Source organism: Odontesthes bonariensis, chromosome 20 (genome assembly GCF_027942865.1).
Source record: "Odontesthes bonariensis isolate fOdoBon6 chromosome 20, fOdoBon6.hap1, whole genome shotgun sequence".
Taxonomy (NCBI): domain Eukaryota; kingdom Metazoa; phylum Chordata; class Actinopteri; order Atheriniformes; family Atherinopsidae; genus Odontesthes; species Odontesthes bonariensis.
Genome location: NC_134525.1, coordinates 3,718,861 through 3,744,898, shown reverse-complemented (window position 1 = coordinate 3,744,898; position 26,038 = coordinate 3,718,861). Strand labels below are relative to the sequence as shown.

General features: G+C 39.2%; 1 protein-coding gene across 2 annotated transcripts in view; it reads right to left on the bottom strand.

Annotated features, from left to right (window-relative positions):
• Positions 1–16,770: 16,770 nt before the first annotated feature.
• Positions 16,771–26,038, bottom strand: part of slc4a2b (solute carrier family 4 member 2b) — a 68,398-nt gene continuing 59,130 nt past the window's right edge. For both annotated transcript variants that reach the window (XM_075452597.1, XM_075452598.1), the window contains 6 exons: positions 25,753–25,842; positions 25,503–25,669; positions 24,598–24,851; positions 19,470–19,639; positions 19,197–19,370; positions 16,771–18,565 (listed from right to left, as the gene is read on the bottom strand). In XM_075452597.1, coding sequence (XP_075308712.1) covers positions 18,485–18,565; positions 19,197–19,370; positions 19,470–19,639; positions 24,598–24,851; positions 25,503–25,669; positions 25,753–25,842 — 936 coding nt within the window. In that variant the 3' untranslated portion in view covers positions 16,771–18,484. The remainder of the gene's footprint in view (positions 18,566–19,196; positions 19,371–19,469; positions 19,640–24,597; positions 24,852–25,502; positions 25,670–25,752; positions 25,843–26,038) is intronic.

Sequence of the window (26,038 nt, the reverse complement as noted above, 5' to 3'; positions counted from 1 at the left end):
AGCAGCGGACCACCCCCCCTCTCTGCTGCTTTCCTGAACAGACGGGAACATCCAGCCCTCCTTTTACAGGAGTGAAGTGAAGTGAAATTTATATAGCACTTTTCAGCAACAAGGTGATCCAAAGTACAACACAGAAACAACACTTAGGCACAGAAATACAGACATAAAAACATCAAAAAAATCAAACACAGAAATACAGATACAGAACATCAATCAGGTCATTTTAGCTAACAGTAAGATTGGTATAACTATAACAGAGCAAAAGTAAATTTAGCTAACAGTAAGATTGGTATAACTATAACAGAGCAAAAGTAAATTTAGCTAACAGTAAGATTGGTATAACTATAACAGAGCAAAAGTAAATTTAGCTAACAGTAAGATTGGTATAACTATAACAGAGCAAAAGTAAATTTAGCTAACAGTAAGATTGGTATAACTATAACAGCAAAAGTAAATTTAGCTAACAGTAAGATTGGTATAACTATAACAGAGCAAAAGTAAATTTAGCTAACAGTAAGATTGGTATAACTATAACAGAGCAAAAGTAAATTTAGCTAACAGTAAGATTGGTATAACTATAACAGAGCAAAAGTAAATTTAGCTAACAGTAGGATTGGTATAACTATAACAGAGCAAAAGTAAATTTAGCTAACAGTAAGATTGGTATAACTATAACAGAGCAAAAGTAAATTTAGCTAACAGTAAGATTGGTATAACTATAACAGAGCAAAAGTAAATTTAGCTAACAGTAGGATTGGTATAACTATAACAGAGCAAAAGTAAATTTAGCTAACAGTAAGATTGGTATAACTATAACAGAGCAAAAGTAAATTTAGCTAACAGTAGGATTGGTATAACTATAACAGCAAAAGTAAAGTTAGCTAACAGTAAGATTGGTATAACTATAACAGAGCAAAAGTAAATTTAGCTAACAGTAGGATTGGTATAACTATAACAGGTAATTTGAGTAAACTAACAAAAGCTAACAAACATGGATAAACTTTCCTCTCAGAGGAGGCATTTAAAAATATAGCTAATAACAGAACGGTTGATATATGAATGATAACAAATCTTTAAAAGACTTTCATCTGAGAGGAAATATAAATATGTTAATGCTAACTAGCCTACTGTTGGGATTTATTTACTACTAGCTGCTGTTGATATTTCACAATTTATCACACATAATTTGTCTGTACAAGTTCATTAAAAAACACAATATACATCCAAATGTGTTCATTGTGGTTTTCTTACCTTCAAAATACCAATACTGGCAGAGAGAAATGAGCACAGTTTGATTGCCAAATAATGGGAAATGTGTCTGCTGGACTGCCCTCTTGTGGCAGTACATGGTGTAACTCTAACATAACTTTATTTTTCTAAAATCACAGTATTATATAATGGATGAAAGCAGCAAAATAATTAAGAAGTGCAACAATAACAAAATACATGCAAGTTGGGTGCTTAATATCACATAGGCTTTATGCAGACATATTTGTGTATGTGTATCCTATGTATCTTTGTGTTTCAGGGACATTCTGAACTCCGATCTTAAATCGAGTTGAGTGATTACCCAGCCTTTATTTACAACAACTTTAAAGATGATGCAATGATGCAAAAATGATAGCAACTTTGAGGACATTTCCAGTCTTTATCTAAAAAAAAAAGCACAATTTTGCTGTCCATGGGCTAAAAGTGTGTTTATTTTAAAGTGTGTTTTTAACCTGGTCACCAAATGCTTAGCACACCAGTTGCTCTTTTTAATTCTGAATCCATACATACCTCATATGTTAAAATTGGATAATCTAATGAAAAGTTGTAGCAGTTTATATATTTTAGAGCGCCCCCCAGAGGCCATTTTTTATCTGTGCGTTTGACACTCGGACTCAAATTGTTCTATAGACCCTAAACTTCAACTTGGAAGTGAAAACCAAACTTTAACACCAATTTGAAATGACTGAGCCTTAAACAACCCCACTATAAGGTTGATACAGTGCTAATAAAGTCTTAATGGGCCATTTGAATATGACTAAGTTTTCCTCCTAGTGAAGCAGACTGCGACTGGTTGGGATTCATTTTGGTTTTCCATCAACATAACAATAACACAGCTGCATCTTTTTAGTCAAAGAAACCGGGAGGAACATGCACGTTTGGCTGTTTATAATGAGGTACCCCACAAGGTTTCATTCTCAGCAGGGCCGTACACAGAACTTTGGAGGGGCAGGGGCTCAAAGTCAAAAGGGGGCACATGGAGCACGAATTTGCGCAAGACAGCAAGGTTATAAAAGTTATATATTTATGCATATTATATTTAATTTGTGTGTTTACAAATGTTATAAACAAGTACTGATTTGTTTAAATGAGAGGTTGAGAAATTCGCAATTCAAATTCTTCTTGTAATTGTTGTTGTATTTATACTAATATAGTTCAAAATGATGTGAATAAGCATGTACAGTGCATAGTTTTAGTGAAATAACCTGTGCCTCACTGCCTCTGGAAACATACATGTAGGAAAAACACTGCAACAGTAAAATCATTCATCTCTCTAATGCACTTTAGCCATGACAAAAGAAACATATAGAAACAAAAAGAAGCCACGCATACAGGCATACAGACGTACTTTTCCCCCTCAGCACGCTGTGTGTGGTTAATTAGCGGCTGTAACGTATGAGAGTGTGTTCAGACTCACACACAGGATGCTGCTCACTTCACTAACTCTATGTGGATCATGTGACCAACCGAGGGTGGATCTAAATTATTATTGTGAGAATGCTTCAAGGCATTCTCACTATTAAGTTCCTGTTTCTCTTTATTATTATTATTCCGCCAGTTTTCGGCACCTGACTACTCCTGCATACTTTCAGCTATTTCTACAATTTTGGTATCAAAACGTTCAGCTCTTTCAGCAGATTCCTGCCATCATTTTCGGTGTTTTTAACTTTTACACCTTTTAAGATATTCAACTTTTATTCAAATTTTCCCGTCATTCAAATGAATGGAAACTGCTTTCAGCTCTTCCAAATCATCTTCCTCTTTCCAACCTAACTACTCCTGCATGCTTTCAGCTAGAGACACCACTCAAACTTTAAATGGGTCACAAGACATTCAGCTATTACCAAATGTTTCAGCTTTTTCAAATCTTCAGCCAATTTTGAAATATGACAGTTTCAAAAACATGAACATTTTGCTCCTTCTTGGTTTTTATGAATGGGCACACAGTTGAGTGCGTGCTGATAAGTTTAAAATGTTTCAGTTTTTTCAAACAAATTCCTCTAACTTTCATACAGTTTAACTTAGAGAAACAAATTATACCTTAAAATGTAGGAAAATGTGTCCTCTTTCAGCCAATGTAACTACTAAAGAGCTCACATTTACAGAATTTCAGCTATGAGCCTTGAACTGAGATCAACCTCTCAAATTCTCTGACTAACTCCAATGTTAAGTTTGGTAGTTCACACAAAAATCACAAAATCCCTTCAACCAATACCTCAGCAACAGTTTTTACTGCTAAAATTGAACTATTTTCAGCTTTTTTTTAGCATGGTCAGCTATCCCCATTCAGCTCATAAACATTCTCACTGCTGTTTCACAGGAACAGCTCTTTCTTGTTATTTTTTATTATTATTATTTTGGGCCACAGACAGAATTTCACACACACACTTACAAAAAAAAATAACTTTTGACAAAAGGGCACTTTGGGCAGAAAGGGCCAAAGGGGCAGGCACTCCAGCAGCCTCCCGCCTTTAAGTGATATTTTAGACTGGAACTACTACGCTGAGAAGACAATTCAACCTGGCAGTGTTTACAGATGACTTTGGTTCTGTCGACTCCGCCGTCTGGAAGAACTTTAAAATGAAAATGGCCGAGTAAAAGTTCTGTACCCTTCTCCATGTTTGGTGGATCCGCCGATTACTTTCTTTTCCGGTTCCACAGCAGACAGCAGCAGACTTTTACCAAATAAAAGCCTGTGAGCAACAGACTTTTACCAAATAAAAGCCTGTGAGCAACAGACTTTTACAAAATAAAATAAATAATAAAACCTGCGTTAATGCACGATCAAATATTTGTCGGCGTTAAAACGAGTTAACGCGATAATAACGAGTTTACTCGCCCAGCCGTAATTTACAATTAATTCATTTAAAATTTAACGCGTTAAATTTGACATTTATAGAACGTGCACACATTAATCTTGCCTAAAAAGCAAATTTTGCGTCAAAACATTAATTTTCAGCCTATCTTCTTCAAGGTTCCACGTTCAAAGACGGTGTTCAGCCCGTCTGGCACCAACAACCAAATTCCCTTAAATCCTCGTTCTGATGCTCGGTTTGAACAACAGCAGGTCGTCTTGACCGTCTCTAAATACCTAAATGCGATTGGCTGATGAGCTGTTTGTGTGAACAGGTGTTCCTGATAAAGTGGCCGCTGAGTGCATCTCACACATATCGTCATTCAAATGTGTCGCGCCTCTTTTTTTCCAACAGTTGTAACATTTTCCAAGTTAAACTTTGGCTTTCTCCATTTTTTCAGATTGGTTTTAAAAAACTGATTCGCATCTGGTTTCCATGGTAACAAGAAGCTGAATTTGTCTTGTGGCCAGCAGGAAGCCTCCGCCACACTTTCAGTTGCTATGGTTTCAAGCCATCCAAGGTCTGGTTGTTAAATGGTCATTTTCTGCCCACTTCAAAAGGTTTAAAGTGGGTTTCAGGTCAGGATTCGGTGCTGCCTAATTCCGTTTCTTATTTTAAATCATTGTGAGTCACCTCCAAGACCATAATACATTTCTACATAAGATGTTTCTAACAGTCGTTCCTTTCAATGACTCCCCTTAACGCCCACAGCTGCACAGCACGATAGAATTACTGAGAATTAGCACTGAATGACACTTAAGAAATGGGAAAACTGTACAAAACTACAATTAAATCTACTCAATGTTTTTCATTTGATCAGATTATGATGAAATCACAGGCATATTCATAGGCGTTGATTACGGGGGGACGGTGGGGACATGTCCCCCCCACTATTTATGATTTGAATTTTGTCCCCACGACTTTTAAAAATGTGCTCTGATGCGACCGAAAAAAAATCCCCACATTCTCAACCGAAATCGTCGAGTCTAAATCATGCGATAGGCGCGCACGAACATGTGAAAACCCCAATTTGGTATTTAGTCGTTTGATTTGCCGACTGTGAGCCACTGTAGAAACATGAAGTTGTAAAATGACAGCGGAGTCGGTGCATTCCAATGACGTCACACCAGAGGTCCGTTTCACGAAGCAGGTTTAGTGAAAACTCTGAGTTGATTAACCCTGAAATGAGAGAAACTTTTACTCAATAAACCTTGAGTTTCTCTCCGTCTCCGCCCTCTTTCAGCCACACACGGCATTTGATTTCCTCATTCATTCAGTCAGCAGAGCGAGTTCTTCTACTTCTATAAGTCATTAGGCACAGCAGGAGGCGACTGTTTCCACCAACATGTCTGTTAGATCGGGTTCTTTTAGTAGGAGGCTCAAGAACGGACCGGAGTAAATTCAAGTGAAAATGAAGTCTTTATTGGTATGGCAACAAGTGGAGCATTTCAGCGCTGGTCTCAGTCTGACAGAACTCTCGCAGGAATCCTTCAGACAGAGCCCCGTATCCCCGGTTACACCTCGTATATATGTCTCCTAGTTTCCCGAGGTGGATCCCTTGTTGATCAAATGTGATTGGATATGAATTGTCTAACTCAAATAATGTCTGTGAGGAATTCAAATAATGTGTGTGTATCAATCTGCCCTTGGTTTCCCAGACTTTCCTGATTGTTTTGTCTGTCTACTCCTGCATCACTTAAGGTCATATGGAAAAGTACTGAGACTTATTTCATTCCTAATGTCTAAGAACAAAGCCAATTATAACAATCCTCCTTTTGAAGTGATTTTATCATTTCAACTAATTCAGTCAAATAACTGAGGTAGGAATGTATTATTCTGTATTGTGTCACATCTGTATTAGCAGTAGCAAGACTTTAGCAGCCACCCCCCAAACTGCAAGAGCCACTTACCTTTTGAGATGTAGCACAACCAGTTAGGAGATATCTGTCATCCCCCTTTTGAAGTGACTTCATGTATCATTATGTAAGCTCATGTGTAAGCTGGTCTTCTTTGCAATTAAAAGCAGCAAGCAAGTCTTCATTGCACAGGCATGGAAATAGTAAACATAATTCTAATGCTTAAGCTACACTTTCAAATCCGGACTATTCCATCATTTTACTCGGAACAGAAACTCTTTCCGAGAGGGTTAAGACCTTCATAAGTCACTGATTATAACTCTGCAAATGAGCACATTTAGAAAATAATTCTGATGCTTTAGCAAAACCTTCTATATCAGGAGTATTAATCAAGATTCTAGAAATAGACTCTTTTCTAGTAAGTTTAAAACCTTCCCCACTCAACTGATAATAATTCCGCAAATGAGCACATTTCTTAATAGATTATATGTAAATAATAATTTGCTATATGTATTGTGTGTATGTGGCCCCGAACCTATCCTCTGTGGACTCTTTGTTCATAATGGCCTAAAACCTTATGTGGTTAGCAAGGCCTTGCTTCCCCATAAGTACCATAACAACACAATACTGATTAATCCAAAAAATTCACATCATTTCCATACTACTGACACTCAAACATTGCATACGGCCATTAACATTACCAGCAGGTTCGTCCACCGTTTGCAGCGAATAGGAGCGAAAACCCGATGTATCCGGGAAAAATTCACCTATGGCCCCTAGTTGCACTTGGCGACCGACCAACTTATTACCGTTCAGAGTCTAAGGTCCCGCTCCAAACAGCCGAGTCACCCCACTGGCAATTGACATTCTAAAAATGATTCATTATCAGCCTTTAAGAGGAATCAGCTAAACACTTTACAAATGAAATACAACACATTTAATTTTAACCAAGGCTCGACTATATGAGTATATTAGCCTCTTGAACAATTATGATTAACTTTTCTTTTAGATTATATATCTTTCTTAGATGACCACGTGACGAGTCGTGTGGTCTCTTGTGGTCCAATCCTGTCGGTGCTCGGTTTTCCTCTTGGCTGAACGTCTGTTCAGCATTCTGATCCGGAACTAATCTTGGAAGGAGAGGTCACCAGTACATCGCTTCCCTGAGGGATATTCAGCATCCCCTCCCTAACTAATTTTCTTTTGGGATAATTTTGTTGTGTAGTTCTCCACCATCATCTTGGCATGATGGGAAAGGCCTCCCAGAACTCAAGCTTATGAGTCCTCCGGCCGTACGTCCTGTAGTGGTTCTGAATCTGTGGAATAATATTAGCAAATCTCGCAGCGCAGTAGTGCAAAATGTCATTTGCACTGTATTTTTCTACTCAGGGCATCTCTCTTTGAAAGGTTCAATTTCAATGCCCAATTCATTCTTAATTTGTTTTTCATATGGACCCCAAACAAAACAAAACCAAAAGAAACAAAAGAAAATCAAATCAAATCAAATCAAAGAAATCATAAAATAAACACAAACCAAACCAAAACAACTGGCCAGTTGGTATAACCCTTGTTTTTAGGACAATACTAGAATTCTTACCAAGTTGCTGTCCAGCATTCATGAGAACTCCTGTATTATCCATTTATTCTGCTGTGGAAAATCATTTAGACAGTTTTGGGATTATGACAACACACAAACAACACTGAACACCAGACAACACAGGTTAGGACAACAAACGACAACAGATGACAAACATATATTGCATTTATGGGTTTGCTCAAGCAACCCTCATGTCTTCATTTAGGCCTAAGTATACAAACAGTGGTCTTCATATTATGAGTTTGATTCCATGTCTTCCTCTTCCAGGTCCGGGACGTCTTAATGCAAAAGAAGATACAAACACACACAGAATTTTTGGGAAAACTTGAGAAGTTTGAATGATTAATTGTTAATTTATTGCCGAACTGCTCCACTGCAGTTTCTCCTCCTGTGTTGTTGTTTGCTGCAGGACAGACATATTTGTGGTTAGATCTCATTTTGGGAGCAGCACAGCATCAAGAAAGCAGACATTTTTCCAATGACTAACTGATTAACTTGTTTAGGTTAAATATTGTCTGTCCTCTCTTAATTCAGGTCAGAGCGTTAAAAATAAACTTTCAGCATAATCTGCTTTATTCTTCCTTGTTAGTTAGTAATAATGTTGTTTAATTCTTACCAGTGGCTGCGTTTTTTGATGCTGAGCCGTACACAGACAGTTCAGGAATAGCATTAAGTTTTTTCCGGTTCTAACTGAATTAGAAACACCTCATGTGGTACCAACGGTGTGACATCAGAGCTGTTCCTGACCATAACATGATACCATAACATGTTTTCATACAGATATTAAAACCATAGGTTCATTTTATTTCTTTATTTATCCTAATTTATCCTTTATTTTTGTTTGAGGATCACGTTGTGGTCCCTGCTCCTGATTTTGCTTCCAGTATGTGTGGCATGTGTGTGTGTGTGTGTGTGCGTGGCTTTATATGTGAGTGTGCATGTGTCTGTATGTGGCCTTGGGTTTCACTGCTTTGTTTTATCTGAAATATTGTCTTGGATGAAAAGTGCTATGTAAAGTGCTATATAAATAACGTCTGATTGATTGATCGATTTAGTGTAGTAGATTAAAAACTTTCTGGTCATCTCTAATGGAACGTCTTCCGATGACCCAAAACAACTAATTACAGAACATTTCATTCATCCCATTCATATCCTTTTTCTATCAACCATCACGCCACCTATTGGCGTTCTTCTCCTTCTCCCTCAGGTAGCCCTTGTCCCCCAAGCCGTTAGTGCCCCCTTTGGGAACTCCCCCTTTGGGATCTCCTCAGCCCCCACTCACCATGGCCATCGCTTGGCAACCGAACCTTTTTCCCACATTCACACAAGTCCTCATACTGTCCCAAAAAAGCTATGGACAGGGTATTTTTCTCCCCGTCCAGGCCTCATATAGGACAACCTGAAAACATTCATATATAGGTCATATATTATATATCATATAAAATAGTAGGTTGAATAATGCATAATATAATGCATAATAGGGAATAGCTTCAGCCAAAGTTAAGTCTGTGTCTGCATAGATCTTTATTTTGGCTTTCTAAGCTGCCCTCTGCTCACTGTTTTTAAATGCGCCATAAAAACAAACCTTGACTTGTCTTGTTATGGCTCAGTCTTTGCTGCAGCTGTCCTTTCTGTATTTTTCCAATGCCCTAATTTATTTAAACTTCTATGAAGCACTTTGCTGCTTTATTAAGTTAGCATATTAATTGTTTCTTAGATCTGCTGCAGTTAAGTAGTTTAATGATTTAGTTAAATAGTCAAATGGTTTAGTTTGAATCTAAATATTGGTGATAACTTTTGACTCAGAATTGGTAATCTGAGGCTGAGGAAATTTAGAGCAGCTAAAATTTTAAAGTCAAGTTAATATCTCCTAATAACAATAAAGGCTAAGCCTCAATAACTTTAATATGATATCAAATTGTTTGACATCTGACTGTCTGGCCGTGATATTAAATCCTAAATCCTGGTTTTTTAACTTATGTCGTATGGTCTGACTGCATGATCTCAGTCCTGTATGCAGGTGGAATCATAAAGTTTCACTTTGTAGAAATTTTTTTCAGATATTTTTTTTTTTTTTTTAATTAAAGGAGCAAATCTCCTAAACACTCTGCTTGTGTATTTGACTTTAGCTCTTTAAGAGAGATGTTAAATCCTATTTCAGCAACAGTTTTTATGAATGTTTCAAACAATGTTCTTCCTGGATTTATTGTTTCTTATCTCATCTCTGCGATTTTTTCCATTGTAAAGCTGTTTTCAGTTTATCTACATACTTTGGTGTCTTTCCTAATCATATGCATTTTAAATACATGGATGAATCAATACTAATTGCTCTAGTACAAAACTAAACCCCCATTATAATCATTATATCATTATAAACTCAGGCCAATGATCACTCAGAGTCTGTTTGGATTGTTCTCACTCTCAGGGCTGAATGAGAGGGAAAAAAAAAAAACAGGGTTGAGAAAAGACAATCTTAGGGTGTGCGCATTTATGACAAAGAGAACAACTATAAAATTAAATTGGGAATATTATGGCTCAAAAAGCGTTTGAGGCTTTTCATTATTCATTATTCATTATTCCTGTAATGCTGCTGCACAGCTGATCTTTAGTTAGAAACCTCAGGCCTCAGGTCAAGCCTCCAAATCTGTTAATTTTTTTAAGGTCTCTTATTAGTGTTTTGATGCTTTGACGCTGAAAAAAAATTATTATTCCTGTCAAGAACATTTGGGATCAAATATATCATATATCAACTTTTTCCTTCTGTATTATGCATGTGCTTGATTCTTAATCTCTCGTTTGTTTTGAAAACATTTTGAACACACACACTCAGCCTCAGTGGAGCAAACTCGCACACTCTTTTTCTGCATTTCTCCAGTCTAATTTATCTGTCCCTCGTTTTTCTTCTCACCTCGGGACCATTTCTTCCATCTTTCTAACGTGTCAACCAGCACTGACCCCAGCGAGCCGGATTTGCATTTTTTCCAGTCGTCAATCAATTTTTGTGACATATTCAAAAGTTATACACGTGTTATTTAAAGTATATGGAAGGCCTTAGTTGCCCAAATGCTGAAAGTAGTGAAGAAACTTCTACGCAGAACGCTGTGTTCTGTGCGCTCCACTTATCAAAGCATTTGTTTATTCCAAAACTTTGGGTCACACCATAAAAATACTGTTTTCCCCGAACAAAGCGACCCGTATAGCACGCGCAGCCACTTGTTCTCCCCTCTTTTTATCTATACCAACCCCAATATTGAACAGAAACCACTCGAGATCTGCTGGCGCAGTCAAATATCTTCGAGCGGCGAACCCCACCCCACAGTTGCATGAAAATTAAAAAATCTGACCCTGTGTCCTACAGTATAAATTTATTCTTGTCAGACCGACTGTCTCGGGATTATAGACCGCTTCGCACCCCGGAGGTCTCAATCCCTCGTTCTAACTTTCGTCAGAGGAGAAACCTTCCGTGTCGGAATTCCACTAATTTTATTTATTTATTTAGTTGACCCCCTCAATTTGGGGATTTTATAAACTACTTCGGCCACACTTAGCTATTAGTGCACGGAAACAATTTGAAGACAAGCTCCCCGCATGGGACATTCATTTATAAAATGAATTTATCTTGTCACTTTGTTCGAATTCACTTGTCAGGACACTTATTCACTTTCCCTGTGTGAGGCTATGTGTATTATACTTCACGTGTTACCATTCAATGCAAACATCAGACAGTACATTAACACTTGGATTCACTATGACCAGAGGACAACTTAATTCAGACAACTTCATTTAGTTTACCCAATATGCAGATATTTCACATTTAGTCATTAAGTGGTGTTCTGCTCACCTTTTCTCTGGCGCCTGATTGTCTGAAAAAAGCTGTCCCTCCAATCACCTCGACGCGTCCTCCCTCGGACGGGGTCGGTCGCACGGCACGGTGGTCCTTTAGCCTTCGAACCTCGTGTCACGGCACCATTTGTTAGATCGGGTTCTTTTAGTAGGAGGCTCAAGAACGGACCGGAGTAAATTCAAGTGAAAATGAAGTCTTTATTGGTATGGCAACAAGTGGAGCATTTCAGCGCTGGTCTCAGTCTGACAGAACTCTCGCAGGAATCCTTCAGACAGAGCCCCGTATCCCCGGTTACACCTCGTATATATGTCTCCTAGTTTCCCGAGGTGGATCCCTTGTTGATCAAATGTGATTGGATATGAATTGTCTAACTCAAATAATGTCTGTGAGGAATTCAAATAATGTGTGTGTATCAATCTGCCCTTGGTTTCCCAGACTTTCCTGATTGTTTTGTCTGTCTACTCCTGCATCACTTAAGGTCATATGGAAAAGTACTGAGACTTATTTCATTCCTAATGTCTAAGAACAAAGCCAATTATAACATGTCCTTTTACAACGATCCCGTGGATGAAGGAGCAGCATTACTGCGCAGAGAAATAAATATTCCTCAGGAGATGGTTATCAGACCGCATAGATTTTTGAGCGGCACCATCAGAATGTGTTGGGACAAAAGAAAAAAAAGACATAAAATACAAATAAATATTTGTATGAATAGGCTTACAAAAAATTATATAGGCCTATTATATTTTATAAAGACACTCGTGTCTTGGGGGTGGATTCCCTCAGCCACTGCCCTCCCGTTAGAGGTGGTGGCCACCACCCGTTTTACAGGCATCTGCCTTCTTTCTGTTGGCTCAGTAGAAGTCTGTGTTAGTTTAAATAGGCTTAATTATTTAACAGAACATGATATAGATGAGAAGACATAGTTTATGTGTGTGAAAACAGCATTATGTTGGGAATAAAATAACTGCACAGTCAAATAGCCACTTAATATTTATGTTACAGTGTAAAACATGATCAAAATGAGGTACCTCCATGCCGAGGTCTCACCTGTTTGAACAATGTTTTTATATTTCATCTTAAACTGCTGCCAAGTGCGCTTCTTCCCCGCGGGATTGCACCTAAATGAAATAAATGAATGGGCTACCATTCAAGCAGTTTCCCTGTAATATTATTGTGATTGCAAAGGACTACATTTAAACTTACACTTTTGCTGCTGCAGAGGTGTTGCACTTATTTCTAAAAACGTATTGAAACTCGCCGTATGAGCGCATTAAGATTTCAAATTCGAGGTTGGTGAAAAACGTAGCCCCTCCTCTTCCCCGTTGCCATGGTGACTCGTCGAATCGGGGCTCCATTGATGCTGGCTTTTTAAAGTTGTGGCGCACACGCTAAACTCGAGGTGAACTTACTCAGAGTTGATTAAACTCACTCAAATCAGCGTTTCTGGAACCGAAAACTCAGAGTTTTCTATCTCAGAGTAGAGCAACTCAGAGATCAGGAATAGACTCAGAGTTGGTGGAACCTGCTTTGTGAAACGGACCCCGGGTAAACCGCTTTCCCGGCGAAACTCATTCAGAGCTACTTCTACACAAACAAAAATGCAGCGTTTCTTCGCAACTTCGCTGGTGGTTCTTCCAAGGATAACTTTAGAGGATATACACAGGGTCGTGGAGTCACACTCACCAACACCACAGTCCAGGCTGAGGAAAGGGTACAAGTTATTTGTGGAGGAGTATATACACAGTTAAGGTAAATTGTCTAACGTTTTATTTTTATCAGTAGGCTACTCAATAGCCTTCCACATTCATGTTTTGTAATGATAAGCAAACCATATACGATCCATGGAAATCATCTGAAATATTGTCTGTGTGTGAAATGTGTGTTAAATATTTGTCATGTGTAGACTATAATATTATGAATATAATTTGCCATGGTGGCTATGAAGTCTCCGTGTGCAGCGTTAGCATTTTAGGTTAGCCAAAGAAACGTTAAGCTAGTTATTTGCTTGTTTTTTTTTTTTAGCAACTCCTGAAAATAACATTCTGTATATGTGTGGCATACAGAGCCATAGTTAATTTGATTTCCCATTTTGGACAGCTCATGTTCAGGGTGGTGAAAATAGTCTGGGTGTTTTGTGATAAGATAGGAGATTAGTTTATTGTTGTTATTATTTAGTGTAAAATATGGTCATCAAGCAATCGGGATGCAGTGTCTAACCCTTACCAGCAGAGGGCTCGTTCGCTACACTGTGTGTTCAGGGACAAAGGGAAGTCTCGCGGGAATACGTTCCGCGAACGAGAACACACCTGTGAATGCGAAAGAAGCTGTGTGTGGCGAACGGGAATAAATAAGTTTACCTACTTTTGCTCTTTGCAGGTAAGAAGGGAGGGTTAGAAGGGTGTAATTGATGTGTGAATATGTTATGTGGTATTTTATAATCCCGGTTGGACTTAATGTGATTTTGTTTATAAACGTTACTTGTTCAGCGAACGTAATGTACTGAGGATGGCTGGGCAGTGGTTAGTGTTGGTTGCCTAGCAACCTCGAGCGCCCGTTAAGCTGGAGAATAGTAGTCGATCTGCGCTGCTCATGTGTAGTTTATGATTTTAGAAATAAATAACTTAAAATAGATATATAATAATTTGGTTAATATGACAATGTTTATGTGGTACTTTATAATCCCAGTTGGAGTTTGTGATTTTGGTTATGAACGTTACTTGTTCAGCGAACGTAACGTATTGAGAATGGCTAGCCAGTGGTTAGTGTTGGTTGCCTAGCAACCTCGAGCGCCCGTTAAGCTGGAGAGGAATAGAAGTTGATCTTAAAAGCTCGCGCTGCTCATGTGTAGTTCATGGTTTAAGAAATAGATACATGATTAATTTGGTTAATATGACAATGTTTGGGAGACGTGATTGACTGAGTGTGTATTTCAGAAATAAGTTGATATTGAATGTACTTGATGAAACTGGTTTTTGAATAGTGATGTAAAATACATAATTATTTGTTTTGATGTTGGTGCTGATGTTATTAGAGAACGAGAACACACCTGTGAATGCGAAAGAAGCTGTGTGTGGCGAACGGGAATAAATAAGTTTACCTACTTTTGCTCTTTGCAGAACAAAAATCATTACAACAAATTAAATGTGTAGTGGAGGCAGTCTTCACTCTGCACCACGCTACATATGCTCAGTGTCAAATGTAGTTGATGGAAAGGTGGTAGTGAGAGGCTCGATGAGGAGGAATGAGGAGCCCCACAGACTACAGGTTTCTGCTTAGTTATAGGGCCCGTTGGCCGAAGTCTGTGTTTGTTTTGATAGTCTGTCCGGACTAACAACTGCAGTTGCAGTTGCACTTTTCCCCTTTCTTACAAACAGTACAGTAGCGTAATTAATTAACAGTAATTAATTCATGAATAAATACATACTTTCGAATCATATCATAATGATATGGAAACATGAAATTAAAGGATATATTTTATAAACTCTGTATGCGTTCATCAAAAAAGGGCCGCTTATTAAACATGACGCTGGAATCGATCTAGAATGCGTTACTTTTTAATGTGCTGGATGGTGGGTGGTCCGTGGGGGGCAGAGAACGCATTACGTTTTTTGTCCCCACCACTTCTAAAACCAAACTGACGCCCTTGGGCATATTATCAGCACAATATTGACATTTCCTTCTTTTAATGCCATGATTATTGCCAAAATGAGTATATGTCAACACCAAAAGTTCAGCGGTTAATTCAAATGAATACTGAAGAGCCGGCAGAGGTGTTTCAGGAACTAACTCAAAGATTTTATTCAGACCTTTAAAGCTTAACATAAGCTTTCCTTCTGATGTTTATCGGCACATTTACGCTGCTGTGCCACACTGGAAAAAATGCCCCTCCAAAAATAAGTAAAAAAAGACACAAATACGAGACGTTTTTGCTTGAAATAAGCAAAAAATAAAAATAAATCTGCCAATGGAACTATTGAAAATCGGCTTGTCAAGATTTCTTGAAATAAGATGTGATATTTAGGACTTTTGAGATAAAAGTGATCTTGAAATTAGCTTAAAAACCTCTTCAAATGTAAAAAAAAAAAAAAGCTTGTTTCATATGATATGTGACTCAAAACAATTTGTTTTCAAGACTTTTTCACTTAACAAGATATTCCAGATGTATTGTCTTCAAACAAGTCCCTATATCTGGCTGAAATAGAATGTAATTTATTCCCCCATCTAGTGGTGCAATTTTATTTTGCAAAGTTGAATGAATTTGCTCTCTAGCGCCTCACGTTTTCAAATGTGCGCTGCAACTTCTTGAACTACGGCAAGCGGAATGTGTCAAGATTCAAGAAGCTATGGCTTCAGACTCAAGGTCCATACAAACAAAAAGAAATCAAGACACACAGTACAAAGGATTACATAACACACATACAACAACACTATGAATACAGATGACAGATAACATGTCAGATAACATAACATCTCCTTTGGTGTGCAAGCAATGCAATTAGTCATATTCCGGGAGTTACCGGAAGTGACGTCGACGCAGCGTTAGCATTAGCCTGCGTTAGCAATAGGAGCATTAACAGCGGTAAATAAACTCCCGGTAAACTTACAAACTTTCTAATGCCTCGTTTTGTGAGTTAAGAGCCTATGTGTACTACGGCAGAAGTTTGGTAACAATCAATGCATTATTAGTGGGATAATTTACGAGATAAAATCTATTTAGCATTTTTTTTTTTTTTAAACTTTATTAGTAAATCAACAAAATAACAGTTTACAAATGTGAGCATAACGCCAAAAAGAAGATATCCAGGGGGAGCATAGGAATAATAATAAAAAGAAGAAGATGATGCACTTACAAAAAGAAAGCTAATGAACACAAAGACATATGTGCCAAGGAATAAAATCTATTTAGCATTAGCGGCTGTAATAAGCCATTTGGCGGAAATGACGTCACAATGACGTCATTTCCGCTTGTAGGCCTGGTGGGGAAATCGCGATTCGAAGTGCTTTATGTCCCTCTCGGCACGTTTTTCATAGAGCGGAAGGACATGGCAGCCTCCATAGAGCTTACCCGCTCTATGTAGATACAGACAAGTTATTCTTCACTCAGGAGGATAAGTGAGATTTTTGACAGAGATCATTTTACACCAATGAGGACTAACTTATGAATGAATATGTTGATTTGAGCTAATAAATGACTTAATTTATTACATAGTGTCCCTTTAAGCAGTTGTGTCTTATATTAAGTGTAATGAGATATTTTGACTAGAAATGAGACAAATATACTTGGTAAGACTTTGATTTTTTCCAGTGCACATACCGAGTATCCAAAAAAAATACAACAAAACCGGATAAATAGAAAATAACTTTTATTTGTCATCGATATCAGAACCATTAATGTACAAGGGAGCTTTAGCAATAGCCTACTGGACTTTGTATTGCTTTTTGAAATGACTCTACACAGTTTGATCAGCTTTTAATGACTTTACATCACGAGAAACACAAGCCAACTCCACTCCATTCAACAGGCACAATTACAAGAACCAAAACACTGCATAAATCTGCCCACCGCTCAAACAACTCTCCTTCATCGTCACGATCAAAGTGCAGCCAAGCGTGTGTTTACATCTTTAAGAAAAGAAAATCCTCTCGTATCCTTCAAAGAGATGTTCGATAATGGGCGTCAGAAAAGTGCTAAAAACTGTAACATGTGCCATCCCAACAGAGTACACTTCAATCCCAACAAGACACGTGCAGCCCATTGCTTCATGGTCCCACAGGCACACGAGATTTTGTGCAAATTTGACACCTAAACGGGCACAAGATCACAGCTTCGGTCGGGCTGAGAGGGTCAGAGGGTCAGAGGGGCGTCTGGAACACCAATGTGAGCGTAACAGGACCGGAAACGTCAGTTTTTTCCTCTACAGATGCAAATGGGCGACGCAGGATTTAATGAGATTGTCTACACAGCCTGTTTGGTTATTCCGTCGACCAAGTCGATGCGAGTGAAACGTTCAAAACGTTAGAAACGTTAGACACAGGGAATGCTTTACTGTTAAAATGTGTTAAAAACAGACGAGAGATGACTGAACTGCAGCTTATGTTGACCACAAAATTATTTACACTGGACATTTGGCACTCGGACAGAGAAACTAATAAATTACAGCATTTCCCAAAAAACCAATAAAAAAAAACAACCACACCAACGTGAGAGAGACTTTAGTACTTTAGTGCCCTAAACACGTGCATGGAGACATTTAGAGTACATTGATTAGGCTACCGTGTCATAATATCCTGAAGACAGAAACAACAAGAGAAAGGACCTCATGGCATTAGTGTAATGACAGATTTTTGGTGTATCTTCATCGTAACAGTCCCAGATCTCCCTCTGCTGGTGCTCCCGCGTCACTGCGGGTACAGAATCTGACATTTAAGGCTGAAGATCATTGAAATGGTTGCATGTGAATACAAAAAGAAAAAGCACGATTAAGGAAGAGCGGGGTAAAAACCTTAATTTAAACGAGCGCATCTAAAAAAAAATCATCGGATCTTCCAGAGGTTTTACGCTACCAGGCTAAAAGCAATTAAATATCATACAGTCATTGTTCAGATTTGGTGTTTTCAGTGAGCTTTGCGTTAAAGTGATCAGCTGTAGCAGCTCAGTGTTACCGGTTTCCTTCATAAGGCGCTTCGAAAGCGTAAAAAAAAAGAAATGGACTTGCGTGTTAATGTTAAAAGGAATGTATCCTATAGATCCTTCACACATTCAATGTGAATCATAGCAACCTTCAGGGCTAAACATTAAAAATCTTACTACCTTTAAGTTTCATTTTGAGCTCGAGATTATATCAATCGATTTGGAATCTCTTGTCCCCTGAAATAAAAAAAATGTCATGAATGAACCTCCCAGCTTCGTTCATTCCAGCCACAAACTGCCGATAACCAGCAGAAGCCTGAGCAGAGCTGCGGCGGGCTTCACTCCCACCCAGAACTCGTTGCTTTGGACTGACAGATTTTGGTGCAGAGTGAGGAGGACTTCAGTGGTTACAGGAGGGCTCGTCGTGGGCTACACCGGCATGGGCATCTCCGAATACTCATCGTGACACTCGCGCTCGTCAAACTTGGGTTCTGCGTCATCTGCGTCCAGCTAGAAGAGAAAAAGACATGGCAGTCAGCTCGGTGGACCTTCATAAAAGCCCCTTTTTTAAAAAGATATCACTACAATAGAATACAAACTGGTGGAAAATTACAGGAACAAACTGTCCTTGAAGCCGTTTGCATGCATGGAAGCAGAATAGAGCCATTTAATTATGTCTGAAGCTTCTTGTGTTGCTTTTTAGCTTCTCTGGGGGAGATAATCACACGTGTAGGTTTAGCTGAATCCGGTTCTAACAGGATTTTATTACAGCAGAGCCACAGCCCGGACATGTAGGCAGCCGCTTGTTGACTCAACAGATGCAACATTTCTGAGTAGCTTTGCTGGGAATCTGGCTGTAATAACAACAATAATAATAGTAGGGCTGGGCAACGATTCAAATTTTTAATCTAATTAATCACATGATTTCCCTGATTCATCGCGATTAATCGCATTTGTACGCAAAATCCAAAAATGAATCCAAAAGTAGTGTATAGCCTTTAGCCTTTAGTTTTATTTGAAATGTGCTGCCATATGAATGAAAGCATAATGTCTGTATGAAGGTGTAGGTGACCAACTGTTTGTTCTGTGTTTTTCTGTATATTTTCTGTTGTTTCTTTCGATAAAAATAAAAGAAACTTACACACGCAATCTCCCTGACGGTAAAGATGCGCTGCAGCACCAACATCTTGACGGGGACGGTGAGGATGAGCACGAAGGGGAAAGCCAGAGACGCCTGGGTGGACATGACGGCCCACAGGACGGCCAAACACACCACCTGGATGACGGTGAACAGATGCATGCGCAGCGTGCGAACCTGCGGGACGCAGAGATGAAGGAAATGATTATTTATGTAGATAACCCACAGTAAAAAGGTTCCCCCCCGACACAGTGGCATCCCTCTCTCTCCGCTCACCTTGCGGACGTAGGTGTGGTCAGGGTGATACTTTGGGGGCATGAGCAGCAGCATCATCCGCTCCGTCAGCTGGATGCCGTTGAGTGACATCACACCCATGTAGAGGAAAATACCGAACAGCACAGCCAGCGGGATCTGACGCAGCAGGTCGCCTATCACGATGGACATGCCTGCAGAGGACGAGGAGCGCCACATTTTTATTTTGTTTTTTTCAGACGGATGCAAAAAACTAACTGCTATTCTTACCATGCAACTGTAATAATGTAGCAAATATTACAGTTACATGGTAAGAATAGCAAACAATGTATTCTTTTTCAGCATCTGCCCAGTCTTTTTTTCCTTCTTTACAAACAAAACTACAGTCCAGCAACAACATACACATCAAGCCAGACTTACAACACAAAACATAGATCAACAAAACAAAAAACAAAAACAAAAACGCAAAACCCTAGGAAGCCTACATACACTGGAAAAAAAATGCCCCTCCAAAAATAAGGAAGAAAAACAACAAATAAAAGACGTTTTTGCTTGAAATAAGCCAAATAAATCTGCCAATGGAACTCGTGAAAATCGGCTTGTCAAGATTTCTTGAAATAAGATGTGATATTTAGGACTTTTGAGATAAAAGTGATCTTGAAATGAGCTTAAAAACCTCTTCAAATGAAAAAAAAGAAGAAAAAAGCTTGTTTTATATGATATGTGAAAAAAATTTGTTTTCAAGACTTTTTCATTTAACCCTAATCCCTGATAGGGGACATTTTTGTCCACTTGGGGTGAACTTTCTCCTCTAATTTCACACTGTAGATAGTGATACTCATCATATTTGGTCCAGTTGTGTATTTTTGACTATTTTTTCGAATTTCAAACACACATCATATACAATGCAATTTTTCATTGTGTAAAAAAAAAACTCCTTAATTTCTGAAAAGGGACATTTTTGTCCCCTTTTAAAACTACCTAAAAACATCATATATTAATATTTTTTTCCACTTTTTTTTTCATAAATCTTTTATTCCACTTCAGTTCTGATCATAACTACCAAGTTTTCAATTATTTTCAAAAAAATTAACCCTTTAAATGCCAATTTGAACTTTTTAGCCCAATTTTGAAGGCTTTAGGTGCCAGTATTTTCAAAATATGGAATGCAGAGTGGAATTATTGAGTAGGGATAATTAGGGTCTGGGATATGTCAATGATTAGCAACAACTTTGATTTTTAGGGATTTTTAATTTTTTTGTTATGCCTGATTTAAACAAAAAAATCCTTAATTTCTGAAAAGGGCCATTTTCTAAAATGATCCCCAAAATACCATATGTTAATATTTTTTTCCACTTTTTTTTTCAGAAATCTTTTCTTCCACTTCAGTTCTGATCATAACCATCAAGTTTTCAATTATTTTCAAAAAATTAACCCTTTAAATACCAGTGTATATGAGGTAAACACCAATTTTCGTTAAAAAACAGACACAAAAACTGCTGTATTTTCAATATATGCAATGCAAAGTGAAATATTCTATGGGGGATTATTAGGTCTGGGATATGTCATTGATGAGCTACAACATCAGTTTTATCAGCTTTTTAGTTTTTCTGCAATGGCAGATTACAGAAACGGCTCCCATAGACATCCATTATAATGAATACAGCATTAGACTATCGCACGCACGCACGCACGCACGCACGCACACACACACATACGCACACACACACATACGCACGCACACACACGCACACACACGCACACACAGACACACACACACACACACACACACACACACACACACACACGGACACCTGTGTGACCCCAGTGATGTTATGAGGTCGTCAGACTGAGAAATAGTTTGGGTTTCTTTGAGGTAACATAATAAAATAATTTAGGTGTCTTTGAGGTAACATGATGAAAGCACCCTCGTTTGTCAACGACAGATCCACCAGCATGAGAATACGAGAGCTGTGCACATTTCTCATTCTCCTGAAGGTTGGAAGGCATGGCACAAAAATTCAGCGTTGCCCAAGCCGTGGAGGAAGTCCTCAGACCAGGGCACAGCGACTCTCTCTATTCATCCTCCTCTGATGACTCCTCAGATGAAGAATGGGAACTCACCCTCCCTCCAGCAGCTCTGATTATAACAGCACGGAGGATGAAACTGATGAGACTGCTGGCCTGGATATTCTGTTGGTGTCAAAAAATGGCAAGATATCCTGGTCTGACAACCACGCCAACACCCTCCGATACCTGCCTGCACCCTGTGCTCGCCCTGGACCGACCACCTACGCATGCGCCGGCATAACCGATGTGAAGCCCACCTGGGATCTTTTTCTGACTGATGAGCTTATGGAGCTAATCATTCAATTCACCAACCTGGAAGGCAGACGCACCACAGAGGCCTGGAGGGACACCGACAAAGGAGAGCTGCAGGCCTTCCTTGAGCTGCTCATCCTCGCCGGGTGCATCACTCACGAGGTGAGAGCACCCTCAGTCTGTGGGATGCACTGGATGGGCCATGTTCAGGCAAACCATGGCACACACAAGATTTGAATCCCTTGTTTGATGACCAGCTGACACGACCCCATCGACAGCGAGAGGGCAAACTGGCTCCGATTGCAGCTCTCTGGGAGAAGTGGGAGAGCCGACTCGCCCGCCTCTTCACCCCGGGCAGAGAAGTCTGCATCGATGAGCAGCTGGAGGCCTTTCAGGGTCGCTGCGCGTTTCAGCAGTATATCCCCAGCAAACCCCCAAAATATGGCATCAAAGTGTGGTTTGCCTGTGACGTGCGCAGCTCATAGCCTTCCAAAGACATCTAATGATATGAATATTTCAGTACGGTCGTACATCGGCCGTTTTACCGATGAAGGGTTTGGGAGTGGCGAGCTTTAGACGCTGTGTTAAAATGTATCAGCCTACGTCCTGGGCTAAAAAGCTAAATAATAATATATAAATAATAAGCTAAATTGCTATCTTCAAGTATTGGAATGAAGATCTGCTCAAATGAAAACTCGCCATGGTTGGGACCATTAGAAGGAATAAGCCTGAGCTTCCCCCAGTCCATCTGCAAGTGAGCCACAGACCTGTGCGCTCCTCAACATTGGCCTTCACTGCAACACACACTTTCTGTAATCTGCATATCGCATGTCATATGTGCCGAAGAGGTGGAAAATGTTCTCCTCCTCAGCACAGCGCACAGGGACCCAGTGGTCAGCGAGGATGAGCACCGAAAACCCCAACTAATCCTGGACTGCGCGTGCGTGTGTGCCATAGACTAATGCTGTATTCATTATAATGGATGTCTATGGGAGCCGTTTCTGTAATCTGCCATTGCAGAAAAACTAAAAAGCTGATAAAACTGATGTTGTAGCTCATCAATGACATATGCCAGACCTAATAATCCCCCATAGAATATTTCACTTTGCATTGCATATATTGAAAATACAGCAGTTTTTGTGTCTGTTTTTTAACGAAAATTGGTGTTTACCTCATATACACTGGTATTTAAAGGGTTAATTTTTTGAAAATAATTGAAAACTTGATGGTTATGATCAGAACTGAAGTGGAAGAAAAGATTTCTGAAAAAAAAGTGGAAAAAAATATTAACATATGGTATTTTGGGGATCATTTTAGAAGGGGACAAAAATGGCCCTTTTCAGAAATTAAGGAGTTTTTTTTAAAATCAGGCATAACAAAAAAATTAAAAATCCCTAAAAATCAATGTTGTTGCTAATCATTGACATATCCCAGACCCTAATTATCCCTACTCAATAATTCCACTCTGCATTCCATATTTTGAAAATACTGGCACCAAAAGGCTTCAAAATTGGGCTAAAAAGTTCAAATTGGCATTTAAAGGGTTAATTTTTTTGAAAATAATTGAAAACTTGGTAGTTATGATCAGAACTGAAGTGGAATAAAAGATTTATGAAAAAAAAAGTGGAAAAAAATATTAATATATGATGTTTTTAGGTAGTTTTAAAAGGGGACAAAAATGTCCCTTTTCAGAAATTAAGGAGTTTTTTTTTAAATCAGGCATAACAAAAAAATTAAAAATCCCTAAAAATCAATGTTGTTGCTGATCATTGACTTATCCCAGACCATAAGTATCCCCCCTCAACAATTCCACTTTGCATTCTATATATTGAAAATATAGCAGTTTTTGTGAGTTTTTTTTACAGAAATTGGCGTTTACGTCATATAAACCAGTATTTAAAGGGTTAAATTTTTGAAAATAATTGAAAACTTGGTAGTTATGATCAGAACTGAAGTGGAATAAAAGATTTATGAAAAAAAAAGCGGAAAAAAATATTAACATATGATGTTTTTAGGTCGTTTTAAAAGGGGACAAAAATGTCCCTTTTCAGAAATTAAGTTGTGTTTTAAATCAGGTATGAGGGTTAACACGATATTCCAGATGTATTGTCTTCCAACAAGTCCCTATATCTGGCTGAAATGGTGCTTGTTAGGCAGTTGTGTCTTATATTAAGTGTAATGAGATACTTTGACGAGAAATGAGACAAATATACTTGGTAAGACTTTGATTTTTTCCAGTGTAGCATACATATCCTGTACCTGGAAAAAAAAAAAAATATATATATATATATATATATATATATACACACACACAGAGGTAGGTGGTGTCATCCTTACATATCCAGCATTTGGGCCCCATACTTCATTAAATAGATCTTCCCTCCCAGCCACTCTATAGGTGACACGCTCATAGCCATTGAGCTTAGAACCTCTATCCACTCCTTAAAAGTGGACAAGATGGGAGATTTCCAGTGGCGTAAAGTTATTCATTTAAATTTAAAGTGAAATTTTCAGCGTTTTGACATTTGAATAATATTTGGAAGCCGTCCCAAAAGCACAATGAATAGTTTCTGGCATCTCCTGAGCCAAGTCCCTATACCAACATAGTTTTGGCATTTATATACTACTTTTTTTTTTTTTTCATTTATGTACTTCTGATGAATTTACAGAATTTTGATGCTCCTCTGTTTTTATCTCCTGTTTTTATGTGAAATTTCCTGAATTTCAGTTAAAGCGCCACATTTAAACATCACAAAAGTTCTTTGAATTTTCACCTTTTCTTTAAAAAAAAAAAAAATCAAATCAAACAAAACGGATGCCCGACACTCACCGACCATGACGGCGACCAGAAGCCCGGTGACCCTCTGCTCCTTCACCTCCTGGATGCGAGGCTTGTCTCCAGGGGCGACGGCCTTACTCATGACCGTGAGGGCGTTGACGTGGGTCACCGAGCGAACGGTGGCGGCCGCCATCCACGGCAGGCCGAACAGCGCCGAGCTGCCGCCCAGAACCACGATCAGGAGCAGGTCCAGGTGGAAACCGGAACCCTTCACCAGCATCCGCTCCTTCTTACAGACTATCAGGCTGCAGGATGCCAGACAAACACGGGATTCAGAGCCGACGTCCGCCACGCTGCTCAGTTCATTCAGAACATTTAGAACGACCGATGACGTCTTCAACGGTTCTAAATTCCGGACTATAAGCCGCTACTTTTCCCCAGGCTTTGAGCACCGCGGCTTATACTGCGGTGCGGCTAATTAGGGACCGAGCAGTGAAACAAACGAAGAAATGCGTATGATGCAGCTTTTAAATCAAAGGCAATCAATGACTTTCCCTGGTAGGCTACTGTCTTTTTTTTTTTTTTTTTTTTTAACCAGCCGTGTTACAGGCACCGTTTACACCACGTATTTGTGCGTTACCGATAGGTATTTCATTTAGAAACGTCGGTGTTACAGGCACTGTTATATCCAGGTGCGCTCATAGTCCGGAATTTACGGTAATCATTTTCTCTTAATGATGTTAGTACATCTAAAACTAAAGCAAAAGAGTGTTGGAATCAGGCACAAAAACATGTGTACAATGCTGCTTTTACACCGTTTGAGCATTTCAACAGGAACGTTTAAAGAAGACATTAATCTATAACATCAATTCGAGGTCATGCAGTTCAGTCGGAGTCCATTTTAGCCAATGATTTACCAGCTTACGTCACAACAAACCCAAAGGTTTGCTACTCACGTGGTGATCTGAGTCTCCATGAAGATGAGGATGAAAACCAGCAGAGCGGGCAGACAGCAGGCGAACATCATCCAGACGGGGAACTCGCCGTCCGAGCCCAGAGGACTGATGATCCAACCTCGTTTGCTGGGGCTCGTCACAGAGAACCCTCTGGGCACGCTCAGTTTCTGCACAGAACACAAAGACGGCGCTCAGCGCGACTGCGGTTTGAATCGCTGGCGAGAAAAAGATCAAATCCACCGAGACGCACCTGTGTGTAGGTGTCTTCCAGGCTGTAATCCACCAGGACCATGATGAGGATCGCAATGGGTACACCGAAGTCTCCGATGATCCTGCGGAGCTGCACGACACAAGAGGGGACGTGTGACCGCCTTATAACAGCCACAGGTTATCAAACATCTCACCACGAGGCTTGTTCAGTAGCTGCTGGTCAGTGGAAGAGAATGAAAAGCTCCTCGCAGACTTAAACCATGTGGCATTTTTCTTTGCGAATCAATGTCCCACAAGTCTGTACAGGACCAGATATCCTGTCAAAC